The 22259-nt window shown below is 41.0% G+C and overlaps 1 protein-coding gene across 1 annotated transcript in view; it reads right to left on the bottom strand.

Moving 5' to 3' along the window:
- Positions 1–636: 636 nt before the first annotated feature.
- Positions 637–22259, bottom strand: part of USP24 (ubiquitin specific peptidase 24) — a gene marked incomplete at its 5' end in the record, with an annotated part of 148101 nt that continues 126478 nt past the window's right edge. Inside the window, 13 exons of the mRNA XM_011926379.1 lie at positions 637–3384; positions 6031–6141; positions 6534–6620; positions 7006–7081; positions 8028–8106; positions 9609–9675; positions 11370–11435; positions 12674–12787; positions 13669–13790; positions 15943–16045; positions 17892–17984; positions 18356–18472; positions 20529–20625. Of these exons, the coding sequence (XP_011781769.1) occupies positions 3322–3384; positions 6031–6141; positions 6534–6620; positions 7006–7081; positions 8028–8106; positions 9609–9675; positions 11370–11435; positions 12674–12787; positions 13669–13790; positions 15943–16045; positions 17892–17984; positions 18356–18472; positions 20529–20625 (1195 nt within the window). The remainder of the gene's footprint in view (positions 3385–6030; positions 6142–6533; positions 6621–7005; positions 7082–8027; positions 8107–9608; positions 9676–11369; positions 11436–12673; positions 12788–13668; positions 13791–15942; positions 16046–17891; positions 17985–18355; positions 18473–20528; positions 20626–22259) is intronic.

Consider the following 22259-nt stretch of genomic DNA (forward strand, 5'->3'; position numbering starts at 1 on the left):
TTGACAGATGGCAATGGCTTGAACACCCCAACTGTGTATCTGTGCCCCTTGGAACCTGGGCCTGTTGTGCAAGCCTAGATTCGCTTTCCTTCCCCTCCCCAGGATCAAGTGTCAGCTGGTTAGATATCCACACCTTGACAGCCCTGTCATGTTGAAACAACTTGGTTCTTGCAGAGGGTTGGCAGGTGGTCACCAGGGATCAGGGAGGAAGGGGTGTGGCTTGCAGGAAGAGGAAGATCTGGACTAGCAAATAAGGAAGGGGACCCATGTGAGCAACGCTGGACACTAGGAATGAGACTGAGACCTGTGGGATCTAGCAAGAAGCCCAGCGTGACCAGCGACACGATCTATGCTGGGGACCACTTGGGAGAGCCGAAAGCTTTGGTGGAGATGAATGGAGAACATCAACCTAAGTTCAGCATCCTCCTCTAAGCTTTGCAGACGAATCCTAAAATGGTCAACCTCTCCAGAGGGAAGAACGGCAAAAGGCTCAGAGGACCCACAGTTCCCTTTATTAGTGTAAAGCACTAAGAGGAATCATAACAGCATTTAGCCCCAGGCACAGGCTCGTGTTCCCCCGGCCACTATGGCCGTGTTCTGATACATGAAGAATGGCGGCGAGACTCCAACTCTTACGTTTTTGAAAAATTTATTTTATACTCTTAGAAGCTAAGAACTTTGCCACGCATGAACCAAATTTAGAACTAAGGTTCTTCCCTAGTGTATCTACTTCCTTTTGAAATTTTATAAACAAGATTTTATACACAAGAGGTAGCAGAGGAAAATTCCAGTCTGCTTGTTCCAAGCTCAGAAGGTAACTGCACACACCTCAATGTTAGCAGGGAAGGTGGGGCAGGACAGGGTAAGTTTGATGATACGGTGCTCTAGTTCCTAAAACTGATTGTAGTTGTCAGTGACCGTGTGAGGACTCCAGGAGAAGTCGTGGTGAGATGCCCGCTGGGATGCTTGTTTTCTTTCCCAGGATGCCTTCAACGGGCAGAATCGGCCATCCTAAGATCGGCCTCACTAAAGGAGCTTCTTGAGAACACACAGCATTATTGAGTTAATTGTGCAATTCCTGCTCTGTTTGCAGACCATTTTGAAAGGTTTATAAAAACATCTTCATCCAAAAAATTGGCAGTAAAAATGACAACTCTTCCAAGGTAAGCCTGTCATAATTGTCACTGTTGTACTACATTAAAAAAAGTCATCAGCAGGTTCATTGACTGTAGCTGTCAGCAATCAAGTGGTTACCAGCAAAGTGAAAACGATGGTCATTGCAGCAACAATATAAGCAACATGATCTGAAGCGTATAATATACACGGTGGATGATCCTGATGAAGCTTTTCAGTGAGGACTGCAGGTGCTGGGGGTGTGGAAGGCGTTGTTTCCATAGGAAATAAGGGGACTAGAAGTGGCGATTTCACTCCTGATTTTGGGCTCCTGAGAGTGCAGTTGCCAGCGATGACATCCCAGCGTGGATCATCGCCAGCATTTCAAGGTCATGTCCCACACAATCTCTTGGTGAGGATGCGGGTGGAGAGAAGGTGAGAATAGGGTAAGGGAAACAGTAGGACAGGAAGTATTCACGTACTCAAAACCAATGTTAGAACATCACATTTCAAACTGCAAGAACACTGGAACTGTCTGAAGTTTGCCACTCACCTCTGTCCATTTCTCTAAGGGCACAGTTCTGCTCTTAAGTGCTGGCCCTTCCATCTTTTCAGTGTGTTTGACAAAAGGCCATTGCCAGCCTCCAGCAAGTCACAGAATAACAAAGTGAAGTCTGACGGCACAGAAACCCTCAATGCCAGAGAATGAAACGACAGGGCCAGGGCGAGAGCACAACAATGAGACGCCATCTGCCTGACCACGTGCCCACACAATGCCACAGCAGCCAGACAGGCACTTCGGGCCTGGCTGCGCCTCTGTGACTTGGCAAATCTAACTGACAGTGAAAACCTGGCACTTCCTGAGGCTCCCTAGTTCTGTGCATGGTGAGATGAAAATAAGGCAGAACCTGTAACTAAAGGCAAAACAGGGCCGAAAATGTGAGCAATTCAAAATACAAAATGTACAAAATATATATGAAATATGTGGGTGTAACCTCCCCCACCATAAAAGGGAGCTGGTATAAATGAGTGAATGGTGCTATACTTTGCAAATACAACTAAATGAATGGTTATTCAATTGCTTTATATTTATTTCTGGGAAAATAAATCTTAAACCTTGACTAGTCTTTTCAGTTAACTAGTCATGTTGAGGAGAAACAAATTCTCAAATTCCTTCTCTGCATGACAATTACTACGAAACTCACAAGCAGTGTGTACCAACTCAAATAGTTAACTTCATATACAATCAATACCAAGGGTTTCAGTAATTATGTTTTAAGCAAAAGCAAATGATTGCAGATCACATGATTTAAGACTACAGTTTATTCAATATGTCTCCAAGCATTAAAAAGATAATTCTGTGAAGTCAAGCGCAATAAAATTATAACTTAAAGTGCTTTTATTTTGCTGTTTTTAAAATCTGGGGATAACTCATAAGTGACTGATGTCAAATAACACACCCTGTACTTCTGGAGAACACAACATTTTCAAAATTGCTCTTTTTAATATCAATTATATCAGAAAAATACCTTCTAGAGCTTAATGTTTCCCAATTTTTGATCCTGATCCTGGTAACCTTTCATCAAGATCCAAGCTTATGCACAGGGTTCTCATCTAGACCCATCTGAAGTTCTATACAAATAGGGAGACATATTAAATACAAAGGTCTGTGTACATTGAGTTCTTTAACTACTATTTTACAATGAAAAGGAATTTTATTACATCTTTACATCGTTTTAAATTGGATATTCCTGTTTAATGTTACTGCAAGATTAAAAATTTGCCCCCACATATCTAAAAGCAGCTTGCTTTTTTTTTTCGTAAAATATAAAAACCAAAGGAATTTCTTTTGTAGCATCGTAGAGAAAGCAACAGCTTTATGCTCACTTTTGTATGTCTGTGTAACAAAAAAGTCTGCCACTGGCTCTATTTCTGAAAATCTCCACAGAAATGTGAATCCACATATAGACCACGCTCCCGGGACAGCTGATCCACATGCCGAGATCTCCCACTGTCAAACAGCTCCCAAATCTTCTAGTGGCCTAAAAACGCTTTCCTTGAGAAATACACGATCCGCCCAAGTCACAGCAGCTTTCCCAGTCTAATCTCCAGGCTCTTCCAAAGGGTTCAAGTTTGAGATTCTGATTCCAAGAAGGTGCTGAGCATCTTGTATTGTGTCTTGACTCCTCTCAGGCTGGGCACGTTCCTCTAGGGATCAACATCATCAAGGTCACTTCTCAACTCACCAATCATCATGGGAGATTCTGAACCCTGCAGAAAAGAAAAGGAAGTTAAAGTTCATACGGTTAGAGAAAAGATTTTCTATGCTGACTTGTGTTCTGCAATTTAAACATGTCTTCATCTGGCAACTTAATGCAATGTTTATCAAAGGGTAATAAAATGTGATAACCATTACATCTAATATTTGACAATTCATGATTATGTAAAACATGTACATTTCTATGATCTCATTTAGTCAGTAAAACAACCTAGCGACTTGTCTAAAGTCACAATGCTACTCTGCACTCACATGAGAACGCAGAGCAGTGATAAAGCTGGGAGAGGCATCGGTGGCCACTGCGCCCGCTTCACGTTGGGCACTGTGTGAGCCTCCCTGCCCTGCACCTGCCAAATATGGGCTCTGGGTCACTCCTGGGTCTGAAGGCTGCCTCTGTCACCATCTGTGTGGCCTTTGGCTTACACACTTGGCAAATTGTTCTGAATACTCACTGTATGCCGTGGGACTGATCTAGTTGGAGCTGGGGTGGGGAGGAGCCAGGACAGTCTCTCTAAAGTGACAACCTAAGCTCAGTGACAGTTGGGGGTGAGTAGGGGGGCCCTGAGGTGGAAGGAAGAGAGTATATTTGATAAATAAAATTAAAAAAAATGGGCCAGGCATGGTGGCTCATGCCTGTAATCCTAGCTACTTGGGAGGCTGAGGCAAGGAGAATCGCTGGAACCTGGAACCTGGGAGGCAGAGCTAGCAGTGAGCTGAGATCGCGCCACTGCACTCCAGCCTGGGTGACAGACTCCATCTCAAAAACAAAAACAAACAAACAAACAAAATATCAGAAAATGGGGTGGGGAGGTGCACAGGGGCTAGATCAAGCAGGACTATGTTGAGGATTCTGGCTTTTCTCCTCATAACAAAGGAAAGTCTTTGAAAGGCTTTAGCGCATGAACTGGAGAGAAGCAGGAGTGGAGGTGAGGGGGTCCTTACAGACATGAGGAGAGAGAGGCTGATGACAGGTAGAAGAGAGCGACGAGCACCCTTTCAAAGGGAACTGTCCGTGATGACATGGGGGTGCTGTGTGTGAGATAAGGAACACTAACGGAGGGCCAGCGTTGGTGGGGGCAGGGAGGAGTCGTTGGGCACATCAAGCCTGAGGTTTTTAAGGTATGCCAAGTGGAGAACATCAAGAACAAGAGAGCTGGATGTTCATGTTCAGAAATCCAAGGTGGACACAGGTCGGAGACTCCACGAACCTTTACTGGTGGCCTAGAAGAGGTGGTATTAGGAAGGAGACAGAGAAGGAATAGCCAGAAGGGTTTGAGGAAAACTACGAGAGAGAAGTGTCAGGAAAGCCCTGGAAGAGTGTTTCAAACGGGAAGAGCGCCAGATGCGGCCGAGCACTCAGCTAAGATGAGGCCTGAAAGCTGCAGGCCACCTGTCACTGCAACTGCTGAGTGGGAGAAAAGAGGGAGTCAGCGGGGAAGAGGCTGAAGAGCAAGTGAGAGATAAGAAAATGGGGAAAGTTAAGTTTAGAGAATTAGTTGAAGTTTGGCTGCAAAGAAGAGGAAAGAAGGCAGGGGCAACAGGGAGAAGAGAGGCTTTGACAGGGCAGAAGAGAAGCCAGTGTGCTGAGACGCCGCTGGGAAGGGTCTGGCAGGGAGGAGCATTCCGGATACTGAAGAGTTACATACACACTAGAATGCAAAGCTCTGCCAAGGTGGGCGGGGATGAGTGCTAGGGGCTTTAGGTGGACAGAGGCAAATTCCCACTGTCACAGGAGAGGGGACAAGAACAGTGCAGATGCTTGGGAATTAGTGGCCGTAGGAGCTTTCCTGTGACAGCTTTTATTTTCTCTGCAAATGAAATAGGTGATGAGGTCATGTGTGGAGTGACCTTGGGCTAAGTCACATCACTGTGCTGGGCCGCAGTTACCTTTCTGTGAAATCAGGGTGACAGCTGCCTCACATAGTGCTTATGAGGATTGGAAAGATAATGCTTAAAAAAAATGACACCCACTACATCAGTAACATTCATTTAATGGGGCCTATTCTGTATCAAGTGCTGTGAAGGGACCACAGAGGAGATCGCTGTTAAGGAAGGTTACAGACTACTGGAAAGATGTAATGATTACATTGACACTTAGTTCAGTGTTGCACACAGTGGGTGTTCAATACATATTTATTTTCTTTTTCCACTTCATGATTGGTATTAAAACTGTTATTTTTTTTTCTTTTTTTAAAATAAATGTCAAAATTTTCTTGGACTCCCCCGGAAAGCAGGTATACTTCAAGAACATGGCAGCTTTTCTTTCAAGAGCCCACATTTCCAGGAAGGCTGGTGAGAGCAAACGAGGGACTTTCAGTAACCTGGCAAGGCAGAATAAAGTGAACGAGCTGGAACAAATCCACCTGTGGCCTGGCTTCATTGGGACTACCTACAGATTGATCAGGGTGGCCAGCCAGACATCTCGAGGCTTTGCATTCACTTCACACTGCAGCACTGCTCAGCCCCGTAAACACACGCTTAGTGCGTGCTAAGCTGAGATCACTAGAGGGCAGTGCTGGTGTCTCTTTGGACTCACATTCCAGAGGAGGCATCTTGTTTTCCTCAACTGTGGAAATTCTTTTTGGAAAGCTTAAGAGCAAGGCTGCCCTTTGCACACAAGGACATGCTGACAGTTATACCTGCTGTAGATGCCTGTCTCCGTTCTCATTGGCAGGACTGCTCTCCGACCCATTACTGCTTCCTGATTGCTCTTTTTCATTCAACAAAGCTGTGGCATACGCTAACGTGTCCTGCAGAAGATTCAAACACAAGATGACAAAGTTAGGACCCATTCAGTGGCAGCAGCAACCACCAGGGAAGACTACCTTTCATTTGACCTTCCACTGTCCTGGAGGCCTAAGAGTGAGGCCTTCATCACAGTCACCAGAACCCCCTCAACCCCTGTCCCTTTTTGGGACCAGACTGCCCAACCTGTATGACTTTCCTTCTAGACATATAATCTGCACATATTTGCGTAAGTGTACATCAATCTGTTGTCTTTTCATAGAAATCCAATTGTTTCTTCTGCTTGTTCTCATTTTCAACCCATATCTCTCTTCTCAGAGGCTGCAGTTTCTGAGAAACACACTGAGAATCCTCCATAAGGGATTTAGACCACACAAAAATGAGAGACGACTCTCACCTGAGCTGAAATGGTTCGCTGAAAGGTTTTTCCAGTTGATGTTTCATTAGAGACATTACTCTGTGGTGTCCAATAATGTTCTGACATCTGAAAGGTCAAAAATAATGCCATCAGAGGTGACAAATAAGCCCCCATGAGTTCACAGTTTCTACCATTAGATATTAAGAGTCTTAAAAGCATCCAAAGTAGGCTACAAGTCTACCCAGACCTTCCATCACATAAAGTGATTCAAGACCTCAGTCAAATATTGGTGCTTATATCATCATCATCCCTACCTTTTCCCCTAGGAAGTTAAGACATATGTATTAGGACAAATTTAATGCACACAAGATAGAAACTGTACCAAAGAAATGTTTGAAATCTGAAAACACTTTAAGGTCAGTCTCCATATTCAGTTCCAGAGATTTTTCCTGACAAGATGTGCTATTATTGATTCCTGTGTTACAGCTAGAAAAAGTCAACGTTTAATTACCTTCTTCTGTAGCCACTGCACAGCCCAGCTCCAGTGGTGGGAATTCTCCTTGAAGTACTCCTTAGCTGCAGGACACCTGATGACCGAGGAGATTTTTATTAGCCAAATTCTTTCTTTCCTTGTTCCTAGTGCTTCATTTTGAAATGTAAATGCTAATTTCATTAAAATTCAGTTGTCTTTATATTTGTGATTCTACTTAAATGGGGTTCCTAGAGTAGTCAAATTCATGGAGACAGAAATTACAACTGCTTCCCCCAGGGGCTGCGGGAAGGGTGGAATAGGGAGTTAGTCTTCAATAGGTCCAGAGTTTGTTTCAGAAGATGAAAAGAGTTCTGGAGATGGATGGTGGTGATGGTTACATATCAATGTGAATATACTTAAAGTCACTGAACTATACACTTAAAAATGGTTCAAATAGTAAATTTTGCGTTATGTACATTTCACCACAATTAAAAAAAAAGAGCCTTCATTTTGCAGTCAATCAGCCTGTGTTCAAGTTTTCACTCTACGATTCTAGGCATGTCACTCAAACTACCCATGATATATGACTCACAACTGTACTAACTTCATGAAGTTGTTACCAAGATGAAACAAGATAATATAGGCAAGGTTCTTGAACAGTGCCTAGGTTCACAAGCGCTCAGGAGCTATAGGTGACATGATCTGAAAGGCTATTCTGAGGTTAGGGGCCTAGAGGCTGAAGAGCTGGTGGCTGGGTTACATTAATGCGAGACCTTGAGTGAAAGCTCATGAACTCTTGCTCTTAAAGCCTCCATATCTGCCGTGATTCCTGCCTTTCTGACATAAGGCCTGATGGGTGAGCTTTTCCAGGCCACTCTTTCAATACTTCCCCTCATATTTTTTTGACATCATTCAAATAGGTTTCTGTACCTTCCAAGCAAGCAGACCCTGACTGAGTCAGATTCTCCAGGTATCAAAACCGGGCACATGTTTCCCTTCTGCTCATATGTGACTTGTAATTAAAACACCATTTCCTCCCTGCATTTTAATTCAATACTTACTTTTGAGCAAGAGTAACAAGAAATTTGACACACTGGTAGCAGCGACTGCTGTCCACATGATTACTGTGGTGCATCAAAGCTAAAGGAAGAGAAAAGGACATTTTAACAATAAAAGACTAAACTGAAAGTGGCTCCAAGTAACAACAAGCTCTCCTGTTCTAAAACAATTTTAATAAACAGATAAGGAACAACTTAACTAAAAGCATGGTGGTGCCTGGCCCCACAGAATCCCCAAATTCTGATGAGCAGAAACCCTACTTTAAGTATGTTAAAAAGAAAAAAAACAACGACCACAAAAAACATACATGGTGCTGCAAGTTTGATTTTTAGGAACAGGAACAAAACTTTTTACTGCCTAATTATTCACCTAGAGACTTTTCCACACATTGTATTACTGAGAGTAGTTATAACACTTTTAGTTTGATAAATGAAATTTTATGATACTAGGGTCAGTTCAGCAATTATCACCTGCTCTGTGTTTTAGGGATTTAAACATAAATAGGCTGGGCACGGTGGCTCATGCCTGTAATCTCTGCACTTTGGGAGGCAAAGGGTGGGTGGATCACTCGATGTCAGGAGTTTGAGAACAGCCTGAGCAACATGGTGAAAGTCTGTCTCTACAAAAAAAATACAAAAATTAGCTAGGCTAGTGGCGTGTGCCCATAATCCCACCTAATTGGGAGGCTGAGGTGGGAGGATCACTCAAGCTTGGGAGGCAGAGGTTGCAGTGAGCTGAGATCATGCCACTGCACTCTAGCCTGGAAGACAAAGTGAGACCCTGTCTCAAAAAATAAAAATAAAAATAAAAATAAATAACTAATACTTGGTCCTGCTCTTGAGGAGTTTATAGTTTTTAAGTTCCAGAGGGCCTGTGTGTGACTCTGACTAGAGTACAGCGTTCCAAAGGGTGGCCTGAAAAGCTGAAGCTACAAAACTTTTTAGCTTAAATCTCCTTTCTACAACAAAAAAACGCCCTAAATTTCTTAATACATAGCAAAATCTAAAAGGATTCAGATTAAGTAGAAATACGGGTAAATGGTGGGAGCTGGCTAAAATTATTCTTAACTAAACTTTTTCTAATAAATAGCTCAGGAAAGCCAATTTAGTCTTCTGAAAAAAAAGCCCTGCCAAAACAACTTAAGAGTAGACTGAAAATGTGGTTACGCTTGTACCATAGGTAAAAAGACATTCACATTTCATGAGCCTGACAACATCCTGAGTCTCAGGTTTTGGTTTTTCCCTCCCCAGTGGCTACAGAGTGGAATGAAAGATTTCTTGCATCAGGGAGTGGCCATTAGCTTGTTGAAAAAAATTCACAGCACCCCTGAATCTTACCTGATCTGGTAAAAGAACCCTAAGCTATACCTTCCTGACCAAAAGAGGAGAATGTGTAGGGTGAGAAGATCCCTGGGTTTTAATTTTTCTGACCAGCATGAGGGAGCCCCAGTGGCCCTGACCAGACTTCTACTGTATCAGTCACTGCAGAGCCCACCGAGAGTAGCAGGAGGCAGAACTGGCCAGAACAATAGATTATCCACATATTTACTATAGACGTTTGTGCATAAGGCCAGGCATACTTGCCTAGTAATCCATTTTCTGTCTCAAACACAAATTTGACTCGCTCTACTTGTATGGGATCTTCAATAACCTGTGAAGGAAGAAACAAAAATTAGTAAATAAAAGAAGGAACTTGTGTCATAGCCACGGGTGCTTTCTTTATAATTCTATTCAACAGATTAATTTAGTGTTTAACAACAACAACAAAACCAATACAGAACAGGCATGGTGGCTCATGCCTGTGATCTCAGCACTTTGCGAAGCCAAGGCAGGAGGATCACTTGAGGCCAGGAGTTCTGAACTAGCCTGGGCAACAAAGCAAGATCCCATCTCTAAAAAACAAAAAAAATTTAAAAAGAAATTAGATGGGCACAGTGACATGTGCCTGTAGTCCCAGCTATTCAGGAGGCTAAGGCAAGAGGATCACTTGTGCCCAAGGGTTTGAGGCTACAGTGAGCTATGACTGTGGCTCCAGCCCGGGCGCCACTGCACCCCAGCCTGGGCAACAGAGGGAGACTCTGTCTTGAAAAAAAGAAAACAAAAAAAACCCCAATACAAACAAATATTACATCACTGCCACATATCTCAAATATATCTTAAAACTAAGGGAAAAAACTATTAAGTATACTTAAAGATCTATTCATTTCCTATCTATGTGTTGCTATCAACTACATCTATAGTTCTCTGTGGGTTACGAGGACATATACTTTATGTTACTAAGGATAAGAGGTTTATGCTCTAACTTGCTTACTAAAAATGTGTTGAAGTTTTGCTATCATAGCTGTATTTCTAGTTCTTAGTACTGAACTGTGCATGGTATAAAACTATATGAGTTTGTTGTTGATAGATGAACAATACGCAGTCCTACTGTGTAGTAATCTGCCAAAGTTTGTAAAAGCACTAGGACCAAAAGGAAGTAAAGAACTTGAAAAATAAGCTTTTAACAAATGGCATCTATGATGTCTTTTCTTATTCAAAACCCTTTATTACATGGCTATTCTGTGCCAAGGCCTCTATGAAGTATCAAGAATCCAAAGGGAACCCAGGCCCTCACTCTCTAAGGAACCTCTGGACCAGACTCTCATTAACTCATAACCAGTCACCAAATCCCATTGATTCTCTTTCCACAATACCTCTTGATCTGTCTGTCCCTTGCCCCACCACAGGCCTTGTTATTTCACACTCAGAATATTCCCAGACTCCTAAATGGTCTTCCAGTTCCCAATCTTGCATCCTTCTTTACTCCATCCTTCAATACAACTGCCAGAGGATTTTTTTTTTCCCCAGCTCTTCACACTTCTGAGACTGGAAAGCATCCTACAATTGATTACATTTCAGTTTCATGGCTCTTAAAAGTATTTTTCGTAGTACGTACATACAACCAATAGTGTCTAAGATTTGATAAACTATAAAACCAGAAATGTATCTCTGAGGCTGATTGTGAAGTTTAAACCTAATGTCATTTGCGCTAACACGATGCCTTCTCCACCATAAGGCCCTCGCAGGGGTTAACCATCACTATTACTCCCCTTCAGTCCCCTGCACTACAGTTGTCTGTGTACTTGTCTTGCTCCCTCACTCAACTGTGAGCTCCTAGGAGGTAGTTTTATTACTGCTCACCTCTAAATCAAATGCATTAGACATGTGACTGACATGAAGATTTGGTCTCTATAAATGCAGACCGAATTAATGGAGAAACAATAAAAAAATATAATTTTTAATTTATAAACACTTGTTGACTAATATATTCTTAAATAAAAGTGAATCAGAACAGTTATGACTTACCAATATTTCATGAAGTAGTTGGAACGTATTCTTTAACTCATGGGGTGGAGCCGTTTCTAGTTGGTTCTGAAACATTTTTTAAAAGCATAAAAATTTCAGTGGAAAGCATATTGGAATGGCAATAAACAATGCTGGATCCACACTCTAGTTCTATCACCATCTGGCTGACCTTGGACAAGTCAATACCCCTTTCTAGGCCTTAGTTTCTCAAATGCTAAATCTGGGAACTGAAATAAACAACCTCTAAGGTTCTTCCAGCTGCAACACTCTGATACTTTACTATGAAATTAGTAAGGAGAAAAGAGAAGAAAGAGAAGGGGAGATTTCAAGTCACTAAACAGATCCCATTTTATATATGTCCATATCCTAGCTTGTTTTCCAGAAGATGCTGGTAGAGAGCTACAAGAATACAAATGAGAATACTCTTGAGTTAAGGATGCTATAAACAAAGTACACAAAAAGTCAGCTTATAAAATAGAAAAATGTGCCAAGATATACTAAGTGAAGAAGGCAAAATTCATAAAACACATTCCTTCAGCTGTTTTAATAAAATTTTTATGTATAAAAGGTGGGAAAGGACATTGTGGTGAAGTACCACACTTCCAAGAGGCCAGGTATGGTACTAAGTGAGCACTTCACATATTATACCACCTCACTGAATCCTCACAACCTGTGAAGTCAGTCACAGAGGAAGGAACTGCCCAAGGTCATATAATTAGTAAACAGCAAAGACAGGAACTTAATCACCTCTGATACAGGTCTGTACAGAAAAGGCTGAGGGAAAAACATACCATAGTAAGAGCCTAAAGACATAATCCACTAATCACCTGCTTCTTGTTAACACTACATGTATCACCACTATAAATACTGGTGCAGAAAAGAAGGCATGCAAGAAGTTCTGTGGGCAGAAACTAATATATACATAGTGTAAATCCATACAAAGAGGCCTGGAAGGAAATATCAATGTAACAGTGTTGGTCCCTGGGGTAGAGTGAGCAAGGGTGACTGGTGGTGACCACAGTAGACTTCGGTCTCATTTCTTATTTATTTATTCTTTTCCTGGCCTATATTTTTTCTTTTGGCCTCATTTCTATGCTCAAATTTTTCCCAAAGAGAGTGTAGTAATTAATCTATGTAATTAAAAATTAAAGATTAAAAATGAATAAAAATGAGCCTATAGTAGAATGATTAGGAAAAACAATTTAGGCTATGAGAACAAGCATACTGCCTTGGAGCAAACAGACGCTCTCCTAGAGTCTCACCTAAAGGCGATCTGGCTATCACTTGTTTAACTGAGGTCTTACCTTAATGAAATGCAGCATCGTGAAGGAAAAATGCTCATTACAGAAACAGCAGTACACTACCATCTCAATGAGTGCCAAGAGCGAGCCTGTCAACTCCCGCAAGGCAAACATTACCTGGTGGGAGGACATAACACAGTCAGCTCTTCTCATGTCACAGTTAACAGTCCATCTGTTGTTGCTGCCTTTAACTGAAATCTACCCAGATTTTAAGATAATTAACACTGCCTGAAAACAGGGTTTCTTAACTGTTAGAAGTCTATAGATAGACTTCAGGGTGTCTAAGCCTGTCTGAAATTTTACACAATTCTGTGCAAATGTGCACTTTTTCAGGAGTCATTTCCATCAGTTTTTCAAAGGCAAAAGCTCCCACAATTAAAATAATCACCAATAGATCCAAAAAATATTAAGCCAAAAAAAAAAGATAGTATTAAATAGTACAACACTGTTGATTTAATTAAAAAAACAGAATTATATTGTTCATAGATTCACATATCTGTAAATCAGGTAGGGAAGAAGAACTGGAAGATGGAGTCCACAGCTGGGGGTGGCTCTGCTAGAAGGGGAGGGTCAGACTGAGGATGAGCCACATGAGCGCCACAATGGAGAGCTGAGAGCAGCCCACCCACACTCCTGAGGTTTAACAACACGTGGTTCAGAGCTGTAGTATTCCAGGACCAGGGACACACAAAAGAGACTGGGGACAAAACCCTCTACAATGAATGAAATGATTCTGATGGATGAAGTGCCATTTACCTCCCTCTGGGGCCCTGATGGGTAGCTGGCTGGGCTGGACCTGGAGGTCTGGACCTTGGCTGAATGCAGGACTAAAAATATTCTCTTCCACTAATTATTTCTTTTTGACATATAAGAAAACTTAATTTGAAATAATCATTTCTTCTCTTAACAATACTCTTCATGCCAAACATAACTACTAACAAAAAGCAATTTCCTTCAAATAGGAGAAAAAAAATGGCTTTAGAATAACAAATACATACCTCTAACAGGTAAGGTTTCCCTTCAGACATGAACAACAAGGCTTCCACCTCCTCATGGAGGGGCAGCAGAGGGCTTGAGGGAGCAATGCTAATGGGTGGTCGCTGCTTAAATAAGCCAGGAGCTTTAAGAGACCAAAGAAACAAAACAGAACCTGTCTCACCTGGTGTTACTCCACAAAATACACATCCATAAGGAAATGTGCCTCCTTCAAGACTCGCACAAACACTGAGTACTCACACACACACACTGAGTACTCGCACACACACTGACTACTCGCATAGAGTACTCACACTGAGCACTCGCACACACACTGAGCACTCACACACTGAGTACTCACACATACACACTGAGTACACATACACAGAGTACTCGCACACACACACTGAGTACTCACATACACAGTACACACACACACACTGAGTACACACAGAGTACTCGCATACACACACTGAGTACACACACTGAGTACTCGCATACACAGTACACACACACTGAACACACACACACTGAATACTCGTGCACACACACACTGAGTACACACACACTGAGTACTCGCACACACACTGAGTACTCACATACACAGTACACACACTACTCGCATACACACAGAGTACACACACTGAGTACTCGCATACACACAGTACACACACACACTGAGTACTCGCACACACACACTGAGTACAAAGAGTACTCGCATACACACAGTACACAGAGTACTTGCACACACACACTGAGTACCCACATATACACTGAGTACTCGCACACACTGAGTACTCACACACAGAGTACTCACAAACACACTAAGTACAAGCACACACACTGAGTACTCACACTGAGTACTCACAAACACTGAGCACTCGCACACACACTGAGTACTCACACACTGAGTACCTGCAAACACACTGAGTACTCACAAACACACTGAATGCTCACACAAGCAGATCCCTCACAGTCTAGGGATACCTAGTGATTCCCACTCAATCATCTTTCAAACAGGTAAAAATATAAATAGTATATGAAATACTGCCGAAAGCTGCCACTGAAGATACAGTGGAGAAGACACTTCCGTTCCTCAAACAGCTGTTCTCAAATAATGGTTAACACCACCTATGCTAAGCAGAATCAACCCATATGGAAGGAGTTATCTCATTTACTACAAAAACCAGAATGCATACTTTAGTTTTTGTTACAAAATTGTCTGAACTCACGAAATTAGGCAGCTTTGTCTTTTTAGATGAGTCAGAGTTTAGTAAGCAAACTGTGCCTTATAATACAACCGTCCGAGTGTTCCTCCAATGTCCCTTTAGAGAGTCAATAAGCATTTCTCTATCAGAAGGATGCTCCGTGTTTTTTATTTAGTTTCCTGACATTAGCTCTTCCTAGCAGCTTCTGGGTCTGAGTTTGCATTCAGGCCTTGGCTTCTATGCCACTAACTAGCTGTACAACCTTGTTACTGAACTGAACCTTTCTGTACCTTAGTTTTCGCATCCATAGACAGGACAAATACTCCTCATAGGTTTGTTATGGGGATCAAACACAGTAAGTTTAAAGCACTGTGCGCGTTAAACACAACAAATTTAAAGCACAGCACACAGAAAACACTGAAAAGCTGGTTTGTTGTATTATTACTATGGTTGTTGTCGCTATCATGACAAGACCTAGGAAGAGTATAAAAACTATACACACATAGTTTAGGACATTGGATAATCATATAGGACAATCTGTAAATGATGACTATGCTATTAGTTCTGGGAGACAAATGGAAAATGCTACCAACTATATCTTACATTCAAATATATTTCAGTGATGTAATTTATATCTGCATCCTCTTTGTTTTTACAAAGTACTTTATCTCATTATGCCTGGGGAATTATGTTTTTAGTATTTTCATTTTGCACTGACGATCAGAACGGTCAGGTTCACACAGCTAGCTAGGAGACTCCAACCCACACCATGGCTATTTTCCACACAGTAGCAGTTCAAATTAAGGTGATAAATGAGCTCTCAATTAGTTTTTAATCCTAAAGAGTTATTAAAAAAAAATACTTATATACCCTCTCACCTCCCCCAAATAAATGATGACTCACTTTCTCTTATGGCAAACTAGTAAAACATTATAAAGTTTAACATGAATTAAAACAAAAATTTTAAGTGCACCTCAATTAGCAAGTAGTCGAATGACAAACAAGAGATATTCATTTAATTGCTAATATTATTACTCCCCAAACTAGACAAATTCAGTATCTCTTCATTCTAAGATATGTTAGGCTTACCAACATTCCTTTGGGATGAGACATCTGAATGCAAAACAAGTAATGCCACTGTATTGTGAAGATTCCCAAATTCTCGTGCTTGTGCTGAACTCCATCGACGTATCTGTCATGAGGGAAGATAAAGTGGCTGTTAGTGTTGTCGTTAGAAATAATATGAAGAGGAAGGGACAGGGTTTGCTGGTTCATAATATTCTGGGCTTTAATTATTTCTCAGTGCTTGATAGAAGAGGTCAAAGTACAAAAAAAATCACAGGTTTTAAGCCAGCTCAAAGGGTTATATTAACTCTTATTCTAAAACCAGTCCTTCTATGGATTCACTGTAGGTACGGAGTGCTTACAATGTGTCTCAGTATAATGGGAAAAACTCTGAGGCTGGAGATCTGCAGGTCTGGCCCTGCCTCTGCCACTCACTGTGCCGTATAATGTGAGTGCGTTGTTCACAACAGTTATCTTGAGTTCTTCATGTACTGGCAGAGGTAAGGCCACCTCCTACCTCCCTCTTCTGCCTACTTTGTGATTTTGAGGACCAAATGAAATATTAAAAGTGAAAATGTTTTCAACAGTAGAAATGTGCTCCATAAATGCAAAATAATATTAATTTTATATGCAGTTGAATTATACTGAATTTAAATCAATTGCTAGTGACAGTGGGGCCTTGGATATTGAAGAGCTTGAAGTGGAAAAGGGATATTGTAAATCTCAACATAGTAACAACACACAGAGCACATGATGCTGTCAGTACTTGTTTTTCAACACTAAAGAGAAACCTGAGAGGAAGCCTAAGCCGAAAATCTGTCTCCCTTAGCAGGAAGGAAAAGTGCCTATGCAATGTATTTATTTACACACAGGAGAAAAGGCTCTGGCTTTGACACCAGCAGAGCTGGGTCTGAATCCGTGCTCCACCAATGCATTAGCTTTGTGACCTGGGACAAGTTACTTATCATCTCTGAGCTTTACTCCTTGCCTGAGAATGGAGATGAAGCTGCTTAATTTTGCTGAACTGAGTATCAAAAGTATACCACCACAAAGTGACCAGATGTATGGAGTACAAAATAAGTACTCCATAAATAGTACTTATTACCACTGCATGTTAGCGTTTCACGTATTTTGAATATATCAAATAAAAGAAATACAATGGATGGGAGAAACACTGCAATAAAAGAATTTCAAACAGGAGAGTTGGTTTTGGACATATTCAACCCTATTATAACAAAACAACCTTGGTAGGCCGAGGTGGGCAGATCACTTGAGCCCAGGAGTTCAAGACCAGTTTGGGCAACATGGTGAAACTCTGTTTCTATACAAAATACAAAAATTAGCCAGGCATGGTGGCATGTGCCTGTAGTCCCAGCTACCAGGGGACTGAGGAGGGAGGTTCGCTTGAACCCAGAAGGTCTAGGCTGCAGTGACCCCTGATCACACCACTGCGCTCCAAAATGGGTGACAGCAAACCTGGTGACAGAGTGAGACCTTGTCTCAAACAAACAACAAACAAAAAAACCCAAATAACTTCCTTTTCATTTGAACAAGAGTATTATATCTGCAATATCATTCAGTTTATAACGGCACACTTTTGCATTTGGATTCTGGCTGTGTTTTCAGCATCTGACTTAAAAGAACCACCACCAAGACAGCCTTGTTCACAGCCCCAGAGAGAAGTAGAAGATCCCAATACCACCTATTCCTTAAAGGATTTTGAAACCCCCTCCCCAGTCAGAATCCATCCTTTCCTCTTAAGACTCTGTCATTAGTTAGTAATTTCCATGGGTTATTAGACTAAATTCTATGAAGAAGTTGTAAAAATAATTTAACTCCAAAGAATTTTAAAGTCTCTATGGTACTAGTACTTAGACTTTTATGAAATCCAAAACATTTTTCACCTACAAAAAGAAACACAGAGGCTACGAAAACCATAGCCATTCCACTAGGGATATAAAAGTAGTCCTTACCTGACTGTTTTGCCGATTGGCCCCTAGGAGGAAGCTGATCATGTGCCGCAGAGCTGAATGCCTCAGAAGAAGGTCTCCAGCCCTAATTCCTTGCTGTCACAAGATATTGAGAATAGCAAATTATATTTCTATCCAGACAAAAATTGGTTTTAAAAACACAGCTATTTCTATTTCCATATAGAAAGTACTTGTTAAAATCTAATTAAAAAAAACTCCTGAGCCTCACATTGCTTCACAATAACTACTAAACAATTAACCCCTAGTTTTAATGCAGACTTCTACTGCTATCAATGAATAACTACACGCACCTCATCAGAATTCTTACAAGTAGTATAATTCACAAGATTTTTAAGAAGAAACATCATAAAAAACATACCATATAGAACTTTACCAACCAGTCTAAAAATTTTTTAGCGTATACATCTTCTGTATTAGGAAAAGATATTAGGAAAAAAATTATTTACCTTTTGTACAAAAGTGTTGAACAGGAAAAAGTACTGAGCACAGTTTTTACAATTTTCTGGGACGTCTTTGTCCAATAGAGCAAGCAGTACCTCCAGTAACTGATGAAGGCTTTTTAGCTGGTTAGAGGAAAGATAAAATTACATGAAGAAAAAGAACATAAGACAGACATTTGTAACAGGATTAATTTGAGGTAAACCACCATAAGAACAAAAGGAAAGTCTGATTGACACAATCCAGTCTCAGATTCAGATGGACTTATGCTTTGAAGAGCAAAAACAGAATTATCCATTTTACCTTCCAGAGAAAGATTGGTACCATAGCAATAATTAAAAGAAAAGCTTAGTTTCAGCTCCTAGATTTCAGAGTCAAGGGCATGATTCTACCGCCGAGTCACATTTTCTCCAGAGCCAGTATCTCTCTGTCTCTTAAAAAAAGGTGGGGTGTTTAGGGAAGACATTTCTGAATCCCTCCCTCCACTACGTTACTTCTTCACATAATCACAGATGCAAAGAATAAAAAAACACAGACACAGGCATAGGGGCTGGAAACCAAGCCGATGGAGCAAATGGAGAGCAACAGCCTGACAGAATGACAACGGTGATATCGACTCAGCCGTGAACTTACTTGAGAGCCCGCTGACGCCTCATGGAAAGCTTTGAAAAACATTTTATTTGTTTAGAAACCATTTTGGTTATGACATTGCTTCTTCTTTCCCTCCCACCCCAACTGTTTTTGGACAAGTCCCTAGAAATTCATCTGTGATCTAGAATTAAGACCAGGCTTACTACTCTCATTAGTTCGTTTCCTCTGAAGATGGTATTCAAACTTTTGCAATATTCCCATCCATCCTGTCACACCCATTATAAATACAGTAAAATTTAGCATTTACATAGCACTTCATTTTCAAAGTACTTTCCAAGATAAAGTGGGTGGCAAGAGGCACCATTTCCATTTATGGGGGGAGGCGGGGGAAATAGACATGAAAATCCATCAGCTAGGCATCAGACAGAATTCACTGAGCAAATGGCTTCCAAGTGTATGGCTGCCATTCCCTTCTCTTTCTGCCACCTGCTGTCCTGCCTTTAGAGGCTGGTGGGTAATATGCTGTGGCCTGACCCCATCTCTAGGGAGGCTGCACTAACTCTGCCTTTATCCTTTGTTTGGGTTGGTACATGGGAGGAAGGAGGAGAGTGATATGGTCCTTACGTTAAGGATTCTTGACACATCTTGGAAACTTCTACAGGGAATGGAGCAACGGCATTTGAACTGTCCTCAGCAGCTCCTGTGGCTTGTATTCTATATTGTGCATCCAGATAGGGTTTTGTTTAAAAAATGGTTCTGCTATTTAAGCTGATCAAAACCACTGCCTTACAGTAAACCTCAACTTCCTAATGACTCCCGGAATTGAGACACAGTCTTTGAGGACCTTCCTAAAGGGCATATTTGACCACGTTGTTCATGGAACTAAGTGCTTGGGTGGCAGGCACTGTATCTGGATCAACATCCTCCTTAAAGGACTTGCTCAAAGTTGCACAGCAAAGCCAACATCTGCATTTGAAGCAGTAATTCCTAGAATCTGTATTTAGTTCACTGAGGCACAATGCCTCCAGCCAATGTTTAAGAAGCCAATTTGTTGTGAAAATAACATTTTTCAAAGTTTTCCATGTAGTGTCAGCTGTTTGAAACAGCAAACTTGGGAAGTAACTGCTGTATCTGTAAGGACTTAACGCCCCTGGATGAATGGCACCATTTGGTTTGGTTGCCAGCTGCAGGTTTAGATCAGGAAAATAGCTTATAAGGAAAAAGACAAAGCCAGAGGTGGCTCAAAATGTCTGCTGGTCTAGATGAGTCTCTAGACACACATTAGCCTCAGTTCAGAGAGATCTAATACAAATTCTTGAGAGAGGACTCTGAAAAGGGAGTGTTTCTAGAGAGAAAATCCCAAAGCAGACCAAAGCAGGCCTGAATTCCTGGCCTACCACGGTGTTTGGGATGTGAGGAGGAAGGGACAGAATGCCTTCTCCCTGGCATGTACCAAAAATCAGTCCACAGAAGGTGCATTTATGTGGCAAAATTACCAGACTCCAATCCTAGGCTCTTTCTTATTACCTGTAATTTAAAACATTTGGTAAAAATACAATGTATAAATAACGTTTTAAAAACATGACCGACCTTATCCTGATAAAACAAGGCACTGTCTAGGGTTTTCTCCAGAATGGTGGCCACAGCAACTCGTACTTCTCTCACACTGCACTCCAGTAAGAAAATCCTGAAAGAAAGAGAAAGGTGGTGTGAGAAAGCAAGATACATTTCCATAACCTCAACCTTTCCAACACAGTTCCCACCTAATAGCCAAGAAACAAAAGTAGAGTCTCCTGATACTGTTAGCGCTTACAGGCCAAGTGGAGCTTTCCCAGGTCACTTCACTTCTGCTTATTCCTGCTAACTGGAATGCCATGTATTAGCCGACAAGGCTCTGTTCAAAATTCACTAAGATTCTAAGTGGCAACTATAAGAAAGTTTAAAAGATAACAAGTACTCCCATAATGTTCAGCTCTAGAGGTATAATCAGACTCAGGTACAATTCTCTTGAAGGGAATACCTAGAGGATGCAAAAAGATCCAGAATATGGGGAGCGCTACAGAGCAAACAGTCTACTCCCCAAACAAATGGCACAGCATACAAGGGGCAGGGGGACAAAGGAACGACTGATGGTCAAAAGAGCCTTAAGAGACACAGAAAGCAAAGGCCATGTGGGGACCTCACTGGATCCTGACTTGTGCAAACTCAATGGTAAAATGACACTTCTGAGACCTTTGGACGAAATCTGAACACAGACTAGATACAAGGTGATATGAAGGAATTATATTAATTTTGTTGGTTCATGATAACGGTAAAGTACTTACATTTTTTTTTTTTTAACTTTACTGTTAGAGATGAACTTTACCTTCAGATACATGCTGAAAATTTATTGTGAAATGATATAATGTCTGAAATTTAAAATACTTCAGAGAGAAAAAAAAGCCTACATGTGGGTGTCGTGTGTGAGAACTGAGATAGCTAAGACAAGACAGGCAAAAGTTGACAACTTGCCTGGGGCCTGGGTACAGGAAAGGGCTCATTCTGCCTACTTCTGTGTGTGTTTAAACATTTCCACAATAAAAGGCTCTTAAAAGATGTAAAGTATCCTTCATGTTAGTAGTCTGAATTCTTTAGATCAATCTGTAAGCAATATTTACTATGAATTAATTTTTTTACAATTACAGTTAGGTTTAAAGAATTGCCTTAAAAGAAGACTATACCAAGGGGCTGATCTAAAAGACAACACCTCTTCATGTTTACAGTTACTAAAATATGAATACAGTATACATACCTATTTTTTAGTTGTAAAAATGACTATCTTAAAAAATTGTAAAGAAATAAGTAATTAGAAAAAAAGACTATTCTTCGAACAAAAAATCATAGCAATTGATAGTGATGAGTAATTGGTCTTTATAAAGAAAGAAACAAACTATAATAAACTCCATCAGGAAGAATGTAGAAGTACTTTGCTAGGATTCTTGAGCATTAGGAATACTAAGAAACCAAACATACTACCCAAAGGACATTACAGCTTCTCTGGAGACATTTAAAAGCAAGCCTGCTTGGACATAAGGGAATGAATAAAATATCTGCTATGTTCCTTCCAAATGGATGGTGTTTCTATAACATTCTAATGCTTGCACAATACTCAGGAGTCCTGTTGGAAAGATATTTTGGAATCAAACTAGAAAAAATAGTTATCTCTAATGCAAACTCTAAAGGGAAAGGCGTACACAGCACTTCAAAGAAATGCTTACTGACCCTTTTTATGAATTATATGGATATATATGCATGCATGCATGAATAAGTATTTAGGTGTCT

Source organism: Colobus angolensis, unplaced genomic scaffold (assembly GCF_000951035.1).
Source record: "Colobus angolensis palliatus isolate OR3802 unplaced genomic scaffold, Cang.pa_1.0 Scaffold68, whole genome shotgun sequence".
Taxonomy (NCBI): Eukaryota; Metazoa; Chordata; class Mammalia; order Primates; family Cercopithecidae; genus Colobus; species Colobus angolensis.